Source organism: Magnolia sinica, chromosome 8 (genome assembly GCF_029962835.1).
Source record: "Magnolia sinica isolate HGM2019 chromosome 8, MsV1, whole genome shotgun sequence".
NCBI lineage: Eukaryota > Viridiplantae > Streptophyta > Magnoliopsida > Magnoliales > Magnoliaceae > Magnolia > Magnolia sinica.
In genome coordinates, this window is record NC_080580.1 from 2,312,363 (window position 1) to 2,333,379 (window position 21,017).

Genomic DNA, 21,017 nt, shown 5'->3' on the forward strand with positions numbered 1-21,017 from the left:
CAAAAACCGTTCCATCTTGATCTTGTGTTCCTTTATATACAGAACCAAAGCTTCCACTACCAATCAAATTTGCAGAAGAAAAGCCATCTGTCGCTTTAAAGATGTCTGCATATGATATGATCATGAAAGGATCCTCTACAGACGACGGAACAGAAGGTTTCTTTCTCGACTTTCTTACCCAATACAAAGTGGTGACGAAACATGATAATGAAATAAGACACAAGACAACACCAATTATTGAGAATTTTACTTTTGAAGCAAGAGACATCCCAATTTCTTGGAAGCTTGGCTAGAGCACGCTGGCAATTTCAATTCTTCAATACCCCCACAAAGCTTACTATTTCCGAGTACCCAAACTTCACTGGCATTTCTAAAGACCCCTTGATTTGGTAATTCGCCCTCGAAATCATTGAAAGATAGATTTAGGTATTCCAAAGCAGAAAGGTTCTCCAGGTATTTTGGAATCTTTTCAGACAAGTTGTTGCCTGAAAGATCCAGGGATCCAAGGCCTCTTAGAGTACTAAATGTAGAAGGAATTGACCCTTGAAAGAAGTTCCCTTCCAACCCAAGATACTCTAGGCTTAGACAGCTACCTAGCCAGCTGGGAATTTCGCCTGACAATTTGTTATTAGAAACATTCAAATTCTGGAGAGCTTTCAGGTATCCGGCTTCCAATGGCAGATCAATGCTAAACGAGTTGTTTCCAACAAAGATTTCAATTAAAGAGGGAAAGCTGAAAAGTTGTTTGGGTAAGCCACCACTAAGATTATTATCAAAGAGGTACAAGAACTGCATGTATGTACAATTTCCAAGACTTGAAGGTACACTCCCTGTTAGACTATTTCCCTCTAAAGCAAGTAAATACAACCGGGACATGTTTTGCATGGAAGATGGAATATTTCCAGATAATTCATTTCTACCGAAGAAAAGTACCTCCATTTTGTTAAGCTTCCCAACACCAATGGGAATGGCACCCGTTAAAAAGTTATATTGCATACGCAACCTTGTTAAGCTGAAAAGGTTCTGAATCCCAGATGGGATGCTTCCGAATATCCTGTTACCTTCAAGTGTTAGCCACGTCATTTGGGTAGTAAGATTAGCTATGGAGTCAGGCAACGCACCGCTGAGACAGTTAGCGTCCATGTACAGTGCTTGTAAGCTACTACAATTGGTCAATGAAACGAGAAAACTCAAGTCATGAGCTTTCCCAGTTCCAAGTTCATTGTAGCCCAAAAATACCTTAGTGAGACTCTTGAGGCTTCCAAGATTCATAGGCATGGATCCAGTAAAACTATTGTCCTCAAACGAAAGAATTACAAGTCGTGAAGCGTTGGGTAATGAAACTGGTATGGGTCCTGTGAATTGGTTTCCTCCAACATAGAGTTCTTGGAGATTAGGGAGAGTGAGGACTAAGTTGGATGGAAGATTTCCATTCAATCTGTTATATCCCACGTCCAAAATGGTAATGGATAAAAGATTGTATAGCGAGGGAGGAATCCTACCTGACAGGTTACTAGAATAAATTGCAAGCAACTCTAAGCTTACCAGCTGGCTGAGCTCACTTGGGATGCTGCCCTCGAGATTGTTAATTGAAAGATAAAGATAACTGAGAGACGAAAGGTTTCCAAGTGAAGGTAGGATGCATCCTGTAAGACTGTTGTAACCAAGGTTCAATTTGGTGAGCTTGGATAGAGAGCCTAGCTCAGTTGGAATCCTCCCTACAAGCTGATTCCCGTAAAGATTAAGGACTTGGAGTTCCAAACAGTGGGTCAGATTTGCTGGAATTTCTCTGGTGAATGTGTTATTGACCAGACTAAGATACCGCAAGCGGAACAAACGGCCAATCTCTTCGGGAACCGCACCGTGGAAGCTGTTGTTTGCGAAATATATTGATGATCCTGAGGAAGGTGAGGTTTGCTATGTAAGGAGATATGGGGCCCACCAAGTTTTGGCCAAAGAGGTTCAAGGCCGTGACCCTTTGAGGATGTCGGTGACCGCAAGTCACTCCTTGCCAGTGGCAGAAGTGGAGAGTATGGTTCCAGGAGCTCAAGGAATTGAGAGGATCGTCAGTTATCAGATGTTTGAAGTGGACCAAAGCAAGATGATCTGTTTCGTTGGAGAAGTTAGCAGCAGATCCCAACAACCATGGAACGTATATGGAAGAGAAAATGATGGCATGGGGGAGAAATGACCTAATTGCCCTTAGGCTCATCGGCGGGAGCTCCATTATTGGGTTCGTGATTGCAGAAAGCCAAGGTGTGGAGAGAATTAGGGAGTGGATTCCCCTCTATATATACGGAGAAGGGCCCACTTCTCGTGCGTGCATGACTTGACCAAGCTACTAAATAATAAATGCTCGGTTGATTTCTTGGGTACTTTTTTTTTCTTTTATTCTCCTTTTTCACTCTTTTGACTTAAATACGTTCAAAAGACTCCAAAACACGGAGTTGCTTTTGTCTCTGTCACGACTAACCTTTATGCGTCGCAGATACTGGAGCCCACACGGTGCATATGGTGGTCCAGTGATACACAGGCCAAAGCTTGAACGGGGAGTTACTGACAAAGGCTTTTGCACGAAATTCATGTGCAGGGAAGTTGGATGGGGATGATGTTCGTGAGAAATCCATCAGTTCATCTTTTTTTTCTTTTTTTTTTCATTTAATTGTAGGACATGAGACCAAAAACTCAGGTGGATCCAAAACTCAAAAAGCCTCAGGAGAGGGAAAGCTGGGGATAGAAATGCATATCAGTGAAACCTTCACTAGGTCCAACATGTGGTTTATACATCATCCAAACTATTTATAAAGTAGTCACTTTTGTGGTCATTTGAATGTTTCAACAATCCCCAGTATTTCCTCACATGTGGCGTACTTGGGTTTTGGATCTTCTTAATTTTTGGTTGCATACTCTAAAACGATCTTATAAAATGGATGGACATGATGAATTTCTCACAAACATCACAGTGGGCCCACCTAGTTTCCTAGCATAGTAACTTCTTGCCAAAGCCTTTCCAGGAAAATTTGTATCCAAAAAGCTTAAGCTAAAGGGGATGCCGATTCCCTGTGAAGGCTTTCATAGGACGGGAAATTCATGCAATGGAGACCTATGTGGGGCCCACTATGATGTTTGTGATATATCTACCATATCCATAGCTATATGGGGCCACTATCATCTTTGTTATGATGTTTGTGAAATTTCTACCATATCTATCAGTTTTTTCATATTATGGCATGAGAGAAAACAGTGAGGATTGGACATTCATCATTGAAGAATTTGTAGGGCCACAAAAGTTTTGGGTTAGGCTATTATTTTTGTGTTTCAAATTCATCTCCCTAGAAACGACTATATGGACGGTATGGATGGCATATAAGCATTACAGTGGACCCCAAGAGGTTTCAACTGTGGGCATTTCCTAACCCCTTTTTCCTGTTGTGCAGCCCACTAGAATTTTGGATTTACCTCTTTTTTGGGCCATACCTAGCGTGATATGGAAAAGTGGATGAACAGAGTAAATATCTCACGAACATCACAATAGGCCCCACTGAGCTTTCCATCAGGGTAATTCGTGTCCAGGTTAAGTGGTGACTGAGGCCATCACTAACTGGAGATAGAATTAGAACAAATGAAAAGAAAATTTTCTGCGGGGTTTGGTCCTCGTGAGTTATGGATCGGACTAATTATTGGCCCTAGGATCTAAAAAGAAAGGGACCCACCTAATGTATGGAGCAAATGCCACATGCACAACAGAGTGGCCCACTAGGCTTTGATTGCTGCATACAAAAGACTCCAATCCGATTTTATCGGTCTGTTTTTCCTGTTCTGTCTGATCTCTTTCCTAAATTATTATTTTTTTTGAGAAACTATCCCAATACCCTGATTAGAACAGATAGCCTTCGGGGATGTGAAAGGGACATTTAATCTATCCATCATTTGAGCCTGATCATGTTAGAACGGGAACCTAAAAATTAGACCATTCCAAAACTCAAGTGGACCACACCACAGGGGTGTGAATAGCTATATGAACACCTACCCTGGAAACCTTCCTGGGACCCGTATGTGATGTTTTTATCCTATTTAAACTGCTCATAATGTGAGTCTCAAAGGGCCCATATGAAATTTGACCCAACCATATATATTTTCACCCTCAGACCCTGATATCAGCTGGCCCATATGATAGACAGAGTGGGTGTGATGTGACAAATGTTAAAGTGGCTCCAAGGAAGGTTTTTTGCGTGGGTAAATGTAATGCACATGTATGGGTACACACTGTTTATCTTTGGAAGCAGCGTGATACACGAAAAGAAAACGGTCACCGATTGCATCACACTACTCAGAATCTTTGACAGTTGAACGGACGTGTAACAAAGATCTGTTAACAGATCTTTATTCAAATTCAAATATTTCCTTGTATATAGCAGAATAGTTGAGTCTTCCTTAAGACTAGGACTTCCTCTTGTATTTAGGAGTGATCTTGTTATTCCTCTGTGTATATGTACTCTATTTCGTTTAATGAAAATTAGTGGAAAATCATAATTGATTCTCATTTCTACATGGTATCAGAGCCCATATCGATTCCTCCCTGTTAAGTTTTTTTCTTCTCTCCTTCTCTTCTTTCCTCTCTTGTTTCCCTCTTACTCTCTTGCTGTCAAACACCAAAATGACAACACCAAACTCCACCAACATTACCTCTACCACTAGTCCTCCAAACACCGAAATTCCTCTTATCACCATCAACATATCGGCTCAAGCACCACTCAAACTCACCTCCACAAATTACCTCTCTTGGAAGCTGCAATTTGAAACTTTATTTATTGGATATGACCTCATTGGGTATATCGATGGATCCAAACCATGTCCTCCCATCACCATCACAGCAAATAACACTGCCACAACCAATCCTTCTCCTAAACTTTGGATTCGTCAAGATCAACTGTTGCTAAATGCCTTAATTGGTTCTCTTTCCCCTACTATCATTCCCTTTATTGCCCAAGCCAAGACTGTCAAAGAAGCATGGACTATCCTTGCTAACACCTATGTCAAACCCTCACGTGGTCGCATCAAACAAGTCAAAACCAAACTTAAGAATCCAACAAAAGGTAGCCAGAATGTCACAGAGTATCTTCACTCTGTCAAAGCTTGTTCTGATGAACTAGCCATCCTAGGGGCACCACTGGATCCTGAAGACCTCACCGACAAGATCCTAGATGGCCTAGGTGACGACTACAAGGAACTAGTCTGTGCGGTACAAGCTCGTGACACCTCCATCTCATTTGATGAGCTCCACGAGAAGCTACTCTCCTTTGAAGCCTCTGCACCAGCAATCACAAGTTCAGAAACTTCACTTCTAATCACTGCCAATCCAACAAACAAAACAAACCATCAATGGCGCCCAAACAAAACTAATAATTGGAGTATCTCCTCTCCCTCACATGCACCTGCTAGCAACCAGAATTGGTATCCACCTGAACTTTGCATCAATCTGGTCAGCCCCCCAGTTGTCTACTGCGACAATGTAGGTGCAACACAGTTAAGTTCAAATCCAGTCTTCCATTCTCGAATGAAGCATGTGGCAATTGATTATCACTTCCTCCGTGATCAAGTTCAATCTGGTGCTCTTCGCGTGGCTCATGTTTCATCTGCAGACCAGCTTGCTGATCTTCTAACAAAACAGCATGTAACAAAGATCTGTTATCAGATCTTTATTCAAATTAAATATTTCCTTGTAGATAGCAGAATAGTTGAGTCTTCCTTAAGACTAGGACTTCCTCTTGTATTTAGGAGTGATCTTGTTATTCATCTGTGTATATGTACTTTATTTCGTTTAATGAAAATCAATGGAAAATCATAATTGATTCTCATCTCTACATTAAACACTTTTAAATAAGTCATCGGGACGCGGCTTGGGTGGATTCCGGATCCACTCTACTGAGTTATGATAATGCTTCATCGTACTGAGTAAACTCTGTTGGACTCACCATACATTTATGTAGTTTATCCACACCGTCCATCCATTTTTCCAGCTTATTTTAAGGGTTGAGCCTAAAATTGAAGCATATCCAAATCTCAAGTGGATCACACCACAGTAAGTAGTGGGAATAATAATTTTCACCGTTGAAACCTTCCTAGGACCCACAGCGATGTTTATTTTTCATCTAACCTGTTTATAAGATCACAGACACAGATGAAGGAAAAACATTCAGCTTGATCCAAAACTTTTGTGGCCCCCAAGAATTTATCTGTAGATATTCAATTCACGTTGTTTCCTCTGATATGGTCCACTTGAGCTTTTGATATACTTTAATTTTGGGCTGGACCCCTAAAATGAACTGGAAATGGATGGATAACATGGATAAACCACATAACATGGGCTGAACAGAGTTTACTTAGCAGCAATCGGCTTCCCTCACCAAGACGGTGAGATCCTTGACAATGCTGCCAACTGTGATTTATGTGTATTACATACGTGCTGCTTATCTATTTCGAAAACTCATTTTAGGAAATTATTTTAAAAAAATGAAGCAAATACGAATCTCAGGTGGACCATAATATAGGAGAAAGTGGCAATCAGCCAATAAAAACTTGGACTGCAAAAGTTTTGGATCAATTTGGAATTTGCGTGGTCTCTTCATCCGGGTTTTTGTGATTTTATTAACAGAGGCAAAATAAGCATTCTGGTGGCCACATGAAGTTTTAAATGGTGGGGATTCAGTCACTACTGTTTCATGTAGTATGGTCCACTTAAGATTTGGATCTACTTCATTTTTGGAATCATGCCCTAAAATGAGCTTTCAAAATGGATGGACAGTATGGATGTAAGGCAGATACATCACAGTGGGCCCCACTGGTGGAGATCCGCCCAAACAGCACCCCTTCTTTCCATCCCATCCCAAGTAAAAACAGAAATGAAAAGAAGGGTATGGAATTCATCCCATGTAGAAAGAAGCAACCCAGTCTCTTATTATGAAATCCTTGACAACGACTCTTCAAATCAGCCTGTAGCTGTGTGGGAATCACCATTTTGTGCATGCGGTATCCACTCCATTCATCAGTTGCATACTCTTATTTTTACCGTAAAGTCTATAAAATCACACCTGACATTTAAGCTCATGCATCCTAAACATTTAAGCTCATGCAGTGTGGCCTGTCTGACCTATGGATGAAGCTGAATTTTTGGATATATGTTCAACCTGAAGGGATCACCTGATGAATGGATTAGACGGAACATACACACCATGTTGACTACAGACACACACCTATGACTCAGTTTTCTCTAAGCTGTTCTATCTAGTGTTGTCCATATAAGTTGATTACATCTGTAAATCCATTTTCTTCCCCATGAATTCCAGTAGACAAGAATTATAGTTCTTAGTCTTCGTATATTATGGTATGAATATTCCACATCAATCCATTATGCATGGATGGTGAGATTAGCATAAAGCCAATTCTAATAAGCTTATTGGACATTCACATTAATGTGATTCCAGTAAGAATTGAACCTACATATTTGCAAATCATAAGTTGAGCACTTTAACCAATCAACCGTTAATGCATAAGCGGGCTCATCATACATCGCAAATTATCAAAATAAAAACTTTGGACAAATTATTGAAACAACATCAATTCAAATTCTAGATCTTCAAATTGAGAGTGATATCGATAGAGATCAATTAAGAATTCTCACTATTTCTTCGATTTATGGACTAAATTTGATTTAGTGAAAGACGCCCCAAATATAAGACTAGATGGGCGCACTTGGCGAATGGAGTGGATGTAAGAGTTACCTTGCTTAGTTAGGAGGTTTTACCCAGTGTCTGTACCATGTTGATTCTGCTTTCTTTGCCTCCCTTTTGAAATGAGAGACGGGATTCTATGCTTGCTACAAACAGGAATTTTCTGTTTGTTGAAATGTGATTGAGCCACATCATCGCACACTACATTTAATGCAGCAATGCTGACAATATCAATGATGATGTAGACCAATCACAATGCAGAAAAATAGGAAATCCCTTTTGTGACAAGTAGAGGATCCGGATTCTCGAAATGAAAGTAGGGTTTCTTGGTAAAAAGAAAAGGGAAGCAGATTTCACCTTATTTTTTCCTCTTGACCGATGCGCTTAACCTAAATATTGGAGAGATGGGAGTAGTCAATTGGATTCTAATAACTATCGATGGTGTCGTTTTATAAACTGAAAAATAAACTTTGAAAATTAAGTTAAGTGCTTAAAACTTATAATAATAAATTGTAATTTTGAAATACTTTTAAGGATAGATTGGTTTAAAGTGAAGAAATTTTAATAGACTTTCAACATACAGCCTTTAGCCTTCCTAATGCCATTTCTTTTGAATTTATACCGTGAGGTTCCCATCAGTTTAAGAGGTATATGTCTCAAGAAAAAAAAAAAAAGTGAAAGGAGTGGAGCTAAAAGAAAACTATATTTTTGGTAAAAATTAATTTAAGCACTTAATAATTTGAATATGTCAAAAATAAAAATAAATAAATAAATCGTAAAAGTGCTGAAAATAAGTGATAAAGGCTGAAAATAAAATTGATCAAATAGCACATTAAGCTATAAATAAGTAACATTTAAAAGTGACTGAGGCTCAGGCAGTTTTGGATGGAATTAAGCATTGCATCAAATTGGGGTTGTTCCTTTCCCCTGCTAGTAAAATCTTTTCTTCTTAAAAAAACAGGGCTCACACTCTGGCCATCTAGGTCCATCCCTGTATCAGCCCACCATCCAATATATCTGGATCGTTTACATTGACTTTATGCATATCAAAGTATCCCCGGCCTGAATGGGGGCTCCCACCCAGGTTGGAAATGGAGATACTAGCTTAACAGAATCGAGAGGCTCAAGCTAAGAGGTCAGGTACGGTTTGTCCATATTTTCTGTGAAGGCATCACTCCGGCTGACACAGTGGCCCATTTGGGTAGCGATAGTCATTCTCATGGTTTATTCATTTTTCTGATCTTACTCCACAGGTCAGAGGGCTCCTCTTCCTAAACAAGGTGGGGCTGGGGCGATTAGGGAGCTTTAGGGACTCTCTTCTGCCGAATGGCTTCTTCCTAGGGCCTTTGAGGTTTTTGTTGTTTTTTCTTTTCAGTGTTAGCTATGATAGGTGTTCGCAGGTCTTTTTCTCCCGGGGACGCCCAAATGTATATTCTGATGATAGTTTGAAATGAAAAAAAGGGCCATCTCTTGCCCTGTTTTCCAAAAAAAGAAAGTTCACATGGCAAATTTTCATCCTATGTTACAGTAAATTGGAAGGGTGAGGATCATTTAACATGTAAAAAAAGAAAGCATCCCCAGCCTGTTTGGATATTACGCCTTACATCTTTAGATCTTGTGTTCAGGCTTCAATCACAAGCTTAAGACCTAGCACAGCCAAAAGATTTCTGGGGTAGGCCCACCTTTACTTCTAACCAATGATCAGGTCGAGTAGACCTCCAAGCCCACCACTGGTCAAATGGGCAACACATGTACCAGAAAAATGACCGTTTACAGAGATAAACACCAACGACTCCAATGTACAAACGTAGTCCACCTGATGAGCGGATTTTCGTAATGTTTCCCCCAATCAAATGATCCTAACCATTCAACACCAAAAATAAAAATAAATAAATAATTGCAAGTAATTGTCCACATTTAACAGTCATGATGATGGAGCACTTTTTAGGGATATATGGGCAACTCTTATCCACGTGACCTATGGTATGAATGAGTTGGATCACAAGAGGAAGGCCCCACATTAACAGTTTATCATGCAGAGCAATTGCTGAATCCAACGGTCACGTTCTCGTTCTCGTTACTCTAGTAAAGATATGGTGCCACCCTTCAGACTTACTGAAGCACAAATTGAAATAAACCAACTTAAAACATAAAGCCTAATTATGAAAAATAAATACATGCATGCCATGTACTATTAAGATGAGAAAAATCCTCATTTTATTAATCCCGCAACCAGATAAATGCGTAGTTCTCACAAGGAAATCTTCACATGATCACATGGTAGCATTTACATTTGTTGGCATTCACCTAGTTACCTGGATATGCATTTAGGTTGGGGCAGCAGGACATTACAATATGTTTGGATGATTCTAACACGCTTGTTGATGTTGTATGGATGGGCATTTGAAAATAGATCAGTGACATAAATTCATCAGGGAAAAGATCTTATAATCCACAATGGAAATCTGCTGGAATGTAATGGCATTTCGAGAAGGGTTTTATAAAAAAAAAAAATCATCAATTAAACATCTTAATAACTCAATATGCCTGTTATTATAACAAGATGATATCTTCATCCTCCTACATTCATGATACAGTCTCCCTTTGCCTGACACCAGGATAAAACTAAGAAAAAAAGAAAGGAGAAAAAAAGAAAGACATCTTCGTAAGCCAAGAGTAAATATATTTAAAGCTTATTCAATAAACATATTTTATTTTGAAATCTATCTCAACATAACTACGAATAATGTCTCAGTAATTTCTGCGTTCAGATGGACCTTCACCTAACTGCAGCGACTTAACATGTTTGTCGCTTTGAATCCTGACCCCAAGATATAAGTCCTTGATTGCATGCATTTCCACAACAACATCTTTCATTTTCATTCGTTCGGTGGGTGATTCCAAAGAACACAACACACCAATTCTGACCATTGAAGTCAAGCAGTCACGCATTCTTAATCTTGCATTGGTATGATTTCCACTGTCTTCAGTAACTCTGGCTTCTATTAAAAGAAATGGGTCTACAATCTTCATTACTTGTTCAGGCAATGCAGACTTGGAGAAATGATGAAGGCTTAGATTGTCTTTAAACATCTCATCAGTTGGCTCCTTTCCACTTATCATCTCCAAGAGAAGGATTCCATAGCTGTAAACATCTCCTTGTGTAGAAGCTTCACCGCCCATCCCATACTCTGTAATTTGTACATCCCATATTTAAATAGGAGCCACCATTTAGATACAAATAAAGTTAGATGTTATATTTTGAGAGAGAGAGAGAGAGAGAGAGAGAGAGAGAGAGAGAGAGAGAGAGAGAGAGAGTACTCCATTTAAACAAGTAATTATCATTTATATTTTTCCAGAAGTTCAAAAATTCTAACATTAATAGATGTGCTATGAACTTTGGCCAGAGAATATATACTCATTTCTGATCTTATTATTAATTATTAATGTTATTTTTAATTAATTGAGTAGCTAACGAAATCCTACTCTCACTGTAGCTCTAGGAATATACTTTCACTGACTTCTAGGATTGTGTTATGGCCTAAAATTTCGGATAGCTCTAGGTACATGTGGTTTAATCAATGTACATTGCTCTACCAATTCAACCCAGAAGAATGAGGTTAGCCCAGTGTTTGTTTGAAATAGGTCTCACTGGATCGATGTCTCTGATTTTCTAAATGTAAACCACAATAGCATAGTCTACTATTGTTGTACATGTGCCACCAAGAGAATCCATCCATCCATCTGACAGTACTCCATGCATCTATAACTAGATAAATTCTATGTTTTATGTGTACTTCTACATATAACACTTTTTTTCCCTACCAATGTGTTTCCTATGTAGAAAATCCACCGTGCAGATGGTGGGATACACCACCAGATGATCTGGGACAATTACTAGGATGGCCCATTCCTTAGGAAGCCTGAACTGTCAAAATTAATGAAAATTCAAATTATCTGACTTAGTACCACCGTGGATCTCCTAACGTCTAAATTTTTCCGATTTTAGTCACCCAATTGATTTTTTTGTTAGAGCCGTTGTTAGCATGATGCAGAGTTTTACACAATTGATACATTTACAAGGTGTGAAAGCTCACCGGTGAGAAAGCAAGCACCAATTAAATGTGGAATTTTGGCCCGATCCAAGATGTGAATATGTCTCCTTTACATATACATTGATTAATATCATTGATATCTGAAACCTTATTAGTGTCCTATAAGTATTGAAGTGAGAATTAAGTCACCTGCCCATAGAAGTTGTTGTGGGTCGTAGCTATGTCGGGCCCACCGTTATGTCAGTGAGAAATCTAATTGGTCCATCCATCATTTTGGTAACCTCACAATAGTAAAGAAACCTAACAATTTTATATTCAGATCCAAAATTCAAGCGCGCCCCACATGACAAGAAACAGTGAGAATGGAAATGCCCACAGTCCAAGCTTTCCCAGAGCTCACCATAATGTTTATACAGCATCCAACAGCATCCAAACTGTTCATCAGGTTATTCCCATTGGATGAACTAAAAAGACAAATATTAGCCTGATGGGTAACTTTTATGGCCCATGAAAGTTTCAATGGTGAGCTTTTAATCCTCACTATTTCCTACACTATGTGGCCCAGTTGAGTATTGAATCTGAATAATTATTAGGATGACATCCTATTGTGAGCTTCTGAAGCTGATGGAGGGTTTTGGATTTCTCACAAACTTTCCCATGGGACCCACATAGCCTCGGCCCACAGGAACTTTCCTGGGGGTGGGGCATAAGCAATATTCACATCACACAGATTATTAAAAAAAAAAAAAAAACCAAGAAGAAGAAGAATAGGAAATATATGAACATCTTACCTGGAGCGATGTACCCAATAGATCCCTTCACCCCAAGAGAGCTGGTTTGAGCAACATCAGATAAGAACTTTGCTAGCCCGAAATCACCCACATGAGCAATCATGTCATCATCAAGAAGAATATTGCTTGGTTTTAAATCGCGATGAACGATTGGTGTTTGCAAGTGATGATGTAGATAATCCAGAACAGAAACCACATCAACAGCGATATTTAGCCTTTGAATGAAGTTTAAGTTCCTCCGTGACTGGTCATGTCCATCTATGTGCAACCAGTTGTCAAGTAGACAGGCTGAAACATACCTTGTATAGACCTTGTATAGCTAGCATACCTTATATAGTTGATTCTGATTTTATTTCTTTCCTTTTATAGATGCTGTAATCTCTATATATTCAACCCCTTTGGGTTGTCTCAAATACACAAAAGCTTTCAGCTCGTCTCGGTTTACATGGTATCAGAGCATCACTGATCCAAATCCGGCACCACCTGTTGCAGATCCGACTACCCCCTGCTCTTCCGACCGCCCCTGTTGCAGATCCGGCCACTCCTTGCTTGTCCGAATGTCCCCTGTTGAAGATCCAACCACCTCCTACGCGTTCGACCGTTCGTCCGACCACCCCCTGCCTGTCCGACAGCCCCCTGCTGCGCGTCCGACCACCCCCTGTTGCGCGTCCGACCACCCCCTGCGCGTCCGACCACTCCTGTTGAAGATCCGACCACCCCTGTTCCAGATCCAGAGCTCCTGTTGCTGTTCCTATTCCGCCAGATCCAGATACTGCTACCCCTTGGGTATCTCCTGCTGTACGGTACACCTAAAACATTCTTCTGCTGCAACTCTTTGCGTGCTTTATATTAATTCCGATCAATGGACAAGAACTCATCACGTATAGAGGCCCCAAGGTGTAGTTTTGATGGTACCAACTATTCACTATGGGCCATCCATTTTCAGAACTTCCTGAAGGGTCGTGGTTTGTGGGGACTAATTGATGGATCTGTTACTATTCCCACTTCCACGGATGCCGATAAATTTGCTGATTGGGAAATGAACAATGGACGGATTATTACCTGGATTCTCGATTCAGTCGATCGGTCCATTGCTGTTGGCCTCACACCTCATCGCACGGCTAAGGCAATGTGGGAGCATCTTCAGACAATTTATCAACAAAGTAATGCGGCCCGGTCATATCGTCTGGAACAGGATCTCGTTAACCTTACTCAGGGTGACGACAGTATTCAATCATTTTATTCTAAAATTGTCACAATTTGGACTGAGATGGCCTTGATGGATCCAATATTTCCTAATGACTTTAGGATTTTCCAAACTATGCGCGAGAGTGCGCAAGTTCGCCAATTTCTTATGAAACTGCGTCCGGAATTCGAGCATTGTCGAGCTGCTCTCTTGAACCGTAGCCCTACTCCTTCATTGAATTCAGTTATTAATGATCTATTGGCTGAGGAACAACGACTGAAAGTTCTATCACTTCCTTCCTCGACTCCGGGATCCTCTGATATGGTGCTTGCTGTGTCCACCACTACATCAACGCGTGGCTCCTCTCCTTTAACATGTCGCGGCTGCAACAAGGTGGGTCATGTTGTTGCTCAATGCAAAGAATGGTGCGCTTATTGTCGACGAACTGGTCATGGCATTCAAGACTGCCGTACACGTGCATATGCATCTTCTTCCGTCCGTGGACGTGGTGGTCGTGGTCGTGGCCGTGGTCGTGCTCTTTCTGCTACTGCTGCCACTATTTCTTCCGAGCCGACTGTTACTGATTCTACATCTACTGTTTCTGCTGAAGGCCTTTCATCTCCGTTGACTCCTGCGATGCTCCAGCAAATAGTTCAGGCCCTTTCTGCGGCCGGTATGTCAGGTATATCCCCATCTTCTACATGGTTCTTCGATTCGGGTGCTTCCAATCATATGACCGGTGCTGTATCACATCTTCGTGACATTCGTCCCTACACCGGCAATCAGGCTATTTCTACTGCGGATGGCACTAGACTACCTATTCAGTCTGTTGGATCATTGACTTTCTCTCCTTCTGCTCATCGCCAGTTCACCCTTCGTGATGTGTTTCATGTCCCTAACCTCTCCTCAAATTTAATTTCAGTTGGTCAACTCACATCAAATAATTGCTTAGTCATATTTCTTCCCAACTGTTGTTTTGTGCAGGATCTGGCGACGGGGAAGGTACTTGGGAGGGGTAGGCGGCATGGTCGTCTGTACGTGCTGGATTTTGATCCATCTGTCACTCCGGCCCGTTGTTTCTTTTCTCCTTCTTCATCAGATATTTCTTCAGCAAATAAATTGTGGAAACTATGGCACTTTCGCCTGGGTCATCCACATTCCGATCGGTTACTTCAGTTAATTTCGTCTGGCATGTTAGGGAATATTTCTCTTAATAAAAATGATTTGGATTATTCTTGTTCTTCCTGTTGTCTTTCAAAAAGTAAGTGTGTTCCATTTTCCCTAAGTACTACAAAATCATCTTCTATGTTTGAACTTGTGCATACGGATGTTTGGGGTCCTTCACCAATTATGTCTCTCTCTGGGTTACGATACTATGTAATATTCATTGATGATTTCACACGTTACACTTGGATTTACTTTCTGCAATCGAAGTCACAGGTTTTTGAAAAATTCAAGTTATTTCACTTTATGGTGGAGACTCAATTTTGGGTTCCAGTTCAAACTCTCCGCTCTGACTCAGGGAGGGAATATCTCTCAACCACTTTTCGTATATTTCTTCAAGGTCATGGGATTATTCATCAGACCACCTGTTCTAATATTCAACAACAGAACGGGTTGGCTGAACGAAAAAATCATCATATTATTGAAACTGCTAACACCCTGATGACAACTATGAGTGTTCCTCGTTCTTTCTGAGCGGAAGCAATGTTACATTCAGTCTACTTAATTAACTGGATGCCAACCAAAGTTCTAAACAGTAAATCTCCCTACTTTGTTCTCACCGGCTTACCTCCTGCATATTCCGCATTTCATGTTTTTGGTTGTATCTGTTATGTTCACCTAGCTTCACGTGAACGTAACAAACTATCTCCAAAATCAGTCAAATGTATGTACTTGGGATTTGAGAAAACTCAGAAGGGTTTTCGATGTTATGATCCTGTTTCTCGTCGTGTTCGGGTTTCACGACATGTTATTTTTCTTGAACACATTGCCTTTCATTCATCTCTTCCTCCTCCGCCCACTCCAAACTCTCTTGGTCTAACCGCCTTTCTTGAAATTCCATTTGCCTCAAGTACTCTTCCTCGTCCATTGCAAGTTTACTCACGTCGATCACGTACAGATCCACCACCTATTACTTAACCCGAACCTACTGTACCTGTTGTAGATCCCGAACCTTCATCGATACGTCGTTCCGCTCGGGAACATCGAGCGCCTGATCGGTTGATATGCTAGAGCATTAAATCCATGCTTTAAGCACCCTTTTCGGTCCAGGCTCGTACATACACTCTGCATTATAAACACGATTAATCAGGCCATTAAGCGGTATCATGTGTGTAAATCTATGTAATAAATGGGTCTGATATGCAATATTTGACCCTCAACACTAATTGGTAGCAAATGGATTTATTCGGTCAAACTCAAGTCCGATGGATCATTGGATCGATACAAGGCTCGACTTGTCGCTCAGGGATACAAACAGGAATACGGAATTGATTATGATGAGACTTTCGCTCCCGTGGCCAAGATGAAAACTGTTCGTACTCTTCTGGCTATATCTTCTGTTCGCTCATGGCCACTCGCTCAGATGGATGTGAAAAATGCCTTTCTTCATGGAGATCTTCAAGAAACCGTGTATTTGAAACCTCCTCCTGGCTCCTTAATCCCTGACAATAAGGTATGTCGTCTAAAGAAAGCCCTGTACGGCCTCAAACAGGCACCTCGGGCATGGTTCTAACACTTTCACGATGTTGTTACGGGTGCTGGCTTTACTCAAAGTGGTCATGACCCATCCTTATTTTTGCGCATCACTGCTCACGGAATTGTCATTGTTCTGGTCTATGTTGACGACCTCCTCCTGACTGGTAGCGATGCTACTGGCATCTCGGCTTTAAAGGAAGTTCTGCAATCCTCCTTCAAGATGAAAGACCTCGGCCATCTCACATACTTTCTTGGGCTTGAAATCTCACGTTCTAAACGTGGGATCCTGGTCAGCCAGCGTAAATATGCCAAGGATCTTCTCGCTTTGGCATCATTGACAGATCAGAAAACAGTTCAGACTCCCTTAGAACTTAACATTCATTATGGCCGCGACGATGGTGATCTACTTGCACAGCCCGACTTATACCGTCGTTTGGTTGGGAGTCTGGTTTACTTAACTATGACTCGCCCTGATATTGCCTACGCTGTCCAAGTCGTCAGTCAGTTTGTTTCTGCTCCTCGGACTCTTCATATGACTGCAGTGTTACGCATCATACGGTACATACGTGGAACGCTAGATCGATCACTGTTCTTCTCCTCTACAGCGACTCTGGACCTTCGTGCTTATTCGGATGTTGATTGGGCTGGTTGTGCTCTCACACGAAGATCTACCACTGGCTACTGTGTTTTTCTTGGCACTTCTCTCATCTCTTGGAAGTGTAAGGAGCAGGCCACTGTTTCCAAATCAAGCACAGAAGCCGAGTATCGGGTGATGTCCGCTACGTGTAGTGAGCTTGTTTGGTTACGTGGACTTCTTTCCGACTTGGGTGTTCTTGTGCAGAATCCTACTCCACTCCATGTTGATAATCTTAGTGCCATTTAGATTGCCTCTAACCCGATTTTTCATGAACGGACGAAGTATATTGAAGTTGACTGTCACTTTATCCGCGAGAAATTTTAGTCTGGGCTCATTTCTCTACCACATGTTGCATCCCATGATCAGATTGCAGACATTCTCACCAAGTCCCTAACTTCTGCACGTCACTCATTTCTCGTTGGCAAACTATTACTTGTCGATGACCCACATTAGTTTGAGGGGGATGTTAGATAGGCTGAAACATACCTTGTATAGCTAGCATACCTTATATAGTTGATTCTGATTTTATTTCTTTTCTTGTATAAATGTTGTAATCTCTATATATTCAACCCCTTTGGGTTGTCTCAAATACACAAAAGCTTTCAGCTCGTCTCGGTTTACATAGCAAAACTAAACACTGACCAATCCTTAAAATCAATACTTGAGCAGCAGGTTAAGATTTTGATAAGATTCCGATGCTTTATATTTCTCAAGGCTTCACATTCGGCCATGAAGCTCCTCAAAGCTCCTCGCTGCTGAAGATTGAGGACTTTCACTGCGATTCTAATTCCATCTCGATCTAGCGTTCCTTTATATACAGAACCAAAACTTCCTGTACCAATCAAATTTACAGAAGAGAAGCCATCTGTCGCTTTAAAGAGTTCTGCATATGATATGTTCATGAAAGGATCCTCCATAGAAGGCACGGCAAAAGGTTTCCTTCTCGACTTTCTTACCCAATAAAGAGTGGCAAAGAAGCATGACAATGAAATAAGAGATAGGACAACACCAATTATTAAGAAGTTTACTTTTGAAGCCAGAGACATCCCCTGTTTCTTGGAAGCTTGATTAGAGCACGCTGGCAATTGCAATTCTCGAATACCCCCACAAAGCTTACTATTTCCAACTACTGAAACTCCGCTGGCATTTCCAAAGATCCCTTTTTTTGGTAATTCACCCTCGAAACGATTGTAAGATAGATTTAGATACTGCAAAGCATAAAGGTTCTCCAGGTATTGTGGAATCTTTCCAGACAAGTTGTTGCGTGAAAGATCCAGGGATTGAAGGCCTTTTAGAGCAGTAAATGATGGAGGAATTGATCCTTGAAAGTAGTTCCCGTCGAGGAAGAGATACTCTAGGCTGAGAAAAGTGGCTACCCAGCTTGGAATTTCCCCTGACAACTTGTTATACGAAATGTTCAATACCCCAAGAGAATTCATGTTACCAGCTTCCAGTGGCAGATTACCAGTAAAAGAACTGTTTCCAGCAATGAGTTCAACTAAAGAGGGAAAGCTGAAAAGTTGTTTGGGTAAGCTACCACTAAGATTATTATCATGGAGGTATATGAATTGCATGTTTGTACAATTTTCGAGACTCGAAGGTACGGTCCCCATTAGATTGTTTCCATATAAAACGAGTCGGTACAATAGGGACATGTTGCTCAAGGAAGATGGAATTCGCCCAGATAATTCATTCACATTCAAGTGAAGTATCCTCACCTTGTTAAGCTTCCCAACACCAACGGGAATGGTACCCGTTAAAATGTTCCACTCCATACTCAATGTTGTGAGGCCGAAAAGGTTTTGAATGCCAGATGGGATGCTTCCGAATATCCTGTTATGTCCTAATGAAAGAAACATCAGCTCTGTCGAAAGATTAGCCATGGAGGTGGGCAATGCACCACTGAGACGATTAAAGCTTACGTCTAGTACTTGTAAGCTACTGCAATTCATCAAAGAATCGAGAAAAAACAAGTCTCGAGCTTTCCCAATTCCAAGTCGATTGTCAGCCAAAGCTAGTCTGGTGAGCCCCTTCAAGCTTCCAAAATTAATAGGTATGGATCCACTGAAACTATTGATAGAAAGCTCAATACGTACAAGTCCTGAAGCATTGGATAATGAAACGGCTATGGGTCCTGTAAATTGGTTTCCTGAGACATAGACTCCTTCGAGATTAGGAAGAGTGAGGCCTAAGTTAGGTGGAAGATTTCCGTGAAAATTGTTAAATCCTACGTCGAAGGTACTGATGGAGGAGAGATTATAGAGCACGGGAGGAATCTTGCCTGACAGTTTATTAGAACCAATTCCAAAAATATCTAAGCTTACCAACTTGCTGAGCTCACCAGGGATGCTGCCCTCTAGATTGTTTGCTGCGAGAATGAAAATAATGAGATTAGAAAGGTTTCCGAGTGAGGGTGGGATTCTTCCCGAAAGACTGTTCTCAGTAAGGCTCAATCCCAAGAGCTTCGGTAGGAAACCAAGTTCGTCTGGGACCTTCCCTATGAGCTGGTTTCCGTAGAATGCAATGCCTTTGAGTTCGGAGTAGTTTGCAAGAGTTGCTGGAATTTCTCCTGTCAGTGTATTGTTAGTCAGTTGCAGAAGTTTCAAACGGAACAACCGGCCTATCTCTTCAGGAATCGTCCCGTGGAAGCCATTGCGTCTGAGATCGATTCTCCTGAGGAAGGTGAGGTTCCCTATGTAGGGAGATATGGAGCCCACCAAGTTCTGGCCCATGAGGATCAAGGTCGTGACCCTTTGAGGATGGCGGCGACCGCACGTGACTCCTTGCCAGTGGCAGATGTGGAGGGTATCATTCCACGAGCTCAAGGAATGGTGAGGATCGTCAGTTATCAGATCTTTAAAGTGGAGCAAAGCAAGCCTGTCCGTTTCGTTGGAGAAGCTAGCGGCAGATCCCAACAACCATGGAACGTTCATAAATATGACTCCATCACGCAACATATGACCAAATTGCCCTTAGGCATACGGACGGGAGCTCCATTATTCAGTTGGTAGATGCTCGAAAACCAAAGTTAGGGGAGAAATATGGACAGAAGCTCCTGTAGATATAGAGAGGGATTTTGAGCCAATAGTCTCATGGTAATGCCAAAGGCTCCCAAAATCAAACCTTTACAAAACAATGACTTCAATGGCTCTCTACCAATTTAAAAAATAAAAATAAAAAACTAATTAAAAAAAAGGAACGAAATTGCCCTTACTTAAGCTTAGTCCGTATACGAACCTTTGTCTTCTTCTTTTTCTTTGTTGTTTCCGTAGTACTCTTCATCTTCCTCTTAAATATATCTTTCGATGACCTACCACCACATCATCTGACTGTCTGTATTCTCTGGCGTACGGTTACTGCCATCAACTTCTCCAGCATATAAGTATCACCAACAACTTCTATAAACCTAAAAACAAATGTTATTTTTACTCTGACGACCACATTTCTTAAAGATGAAAGCCATTAATTGGTGGAAGATATTTTGAATAAAAAAATTTATTTTATTGCTTTGCAGAATAGCATATTCTTAAAGATCGAAGTTACTTTTGGTTGTAGATAGAGAGGAATAACCGTGATTGTTGTTGTAGGAAGAAGTGATTGTCGGAAGGGACTTGGGGTAGAGAGGAATAATTGTAACTGTCATGTGGAAGACATTGAATGAGATAGAATTTGAATGCCATAATGTGTTACCTTCGAAGACAATGAACATATATATCATTTGTTAAGAGTAAGGATGTCATGTGTTAAGGGACTGGGCCGCGGTGTCATGTGATAAGGGTCAAGGTTGTCATGTGTTAAGGGTCTGGGTCGGGGTTGTCATGTGTTAAAGGTCTGGGTCGTGGTTATCATGTGTTAATGGTCTGGGTCGTGGTTGTCATGTCTTAAGGGTCAAGGTTATCACATGTTAAGAGTCAAGGT

The 21,017-nt window shown here is 41.0% G+C and overlaps 2 protein-coding genes across 2 annotated transcripts; both read right to left on the reverse strand.

Moving 5' to 3' along the window:
* Positions 1–246: 246 nt before the first annotated feature.
* On the reverse strand, positions 247–2,227 carry LOC131253772 (probable LRR receptor-like serine/threonine-protein kinase At3g47570). The gene is made up of 2 exons (XM_058254912.1): positions 2,013–2,227; positions 247–1,870 (listed from the first exon to the last, which is right to left on the reverse strand). The coding sequence occupies exons 1-2, from the start codon at positions 2,225–2,227 to the stop codon at positions 247–249; spliced, it is 1,839 nt and encodes a 612-aa protein (XP_058110895.1).
* An 8,069-nt stretch (positions 2,228–10,296) lies between these two features.
* LOC131253773 (probable LRR receptor-like serine/threonine-protein kinase At3g47570) lies at positions 10,297–20,056 on the reverse strand. The gene is made up of 4 exons (XM_058254913.1): positions 17,761–20,056; positions 13,079–13,372; positions 12,577–12,864; positions 10,297–10,921 (listed from the first exon to the last, which is right to left on the reverse strand). The coding sequence occupies exons 1-4, from the start codon at positions 20,054–20,056 to the stop codon at positions 10,482–10,484; spliced, it is 3,318 nt and encodes a 1,105-aa protein (XP_058110896.1). The 3' UTR covers positions 10,297–10,481.
* Positions 20,057–21,017: the final 961 nt, after the last annotated feature.

What these genes read in the sequence shown, in the direction of transcription:
- LOC131253772 (XM_058254912.1), bottom strand. Translation starts at nt 2,227, where the DNA reads ATGGAGCTCCCGCCGATGAGCCTAAGGGCAATTAGGTCATTTCTCCCC. An exon ending in ACTCTCCACTTCTGCCACTG is followed by an intron (nt 1,871 to 2,012) that starts GCAAGGAGTGAC and finishes CGCAAACAACAG; the next exon opens with CTTCCACGGTGCGGTTCCCG.
- LOC131253773 (XM_058254913.1), bottom strand. Translation starts at nt 20,056, where the DNA reads ATGTTGCGTGATGGAGTCATATTTATGAACGTTCCATGGTTGTTGGGA. An exon ending in AATCTTAACCTGCTGCTCAA is followed by an intron (nt 13,373 to 17,760) that starts GTATTGATTTTA and finishes TGTACCGTACAG; the next exon opens with CAGGAGATACCCAAGGGGTA. An exon ending in TATTGGGTACATCGCTCCAG is followed by an intron (nt 10,922 to 12,576) that starts GTAAGATGTTCA and finishes TACAAATTACAG; the next exon opens with AGTATGGGATGGGCGGTGAA.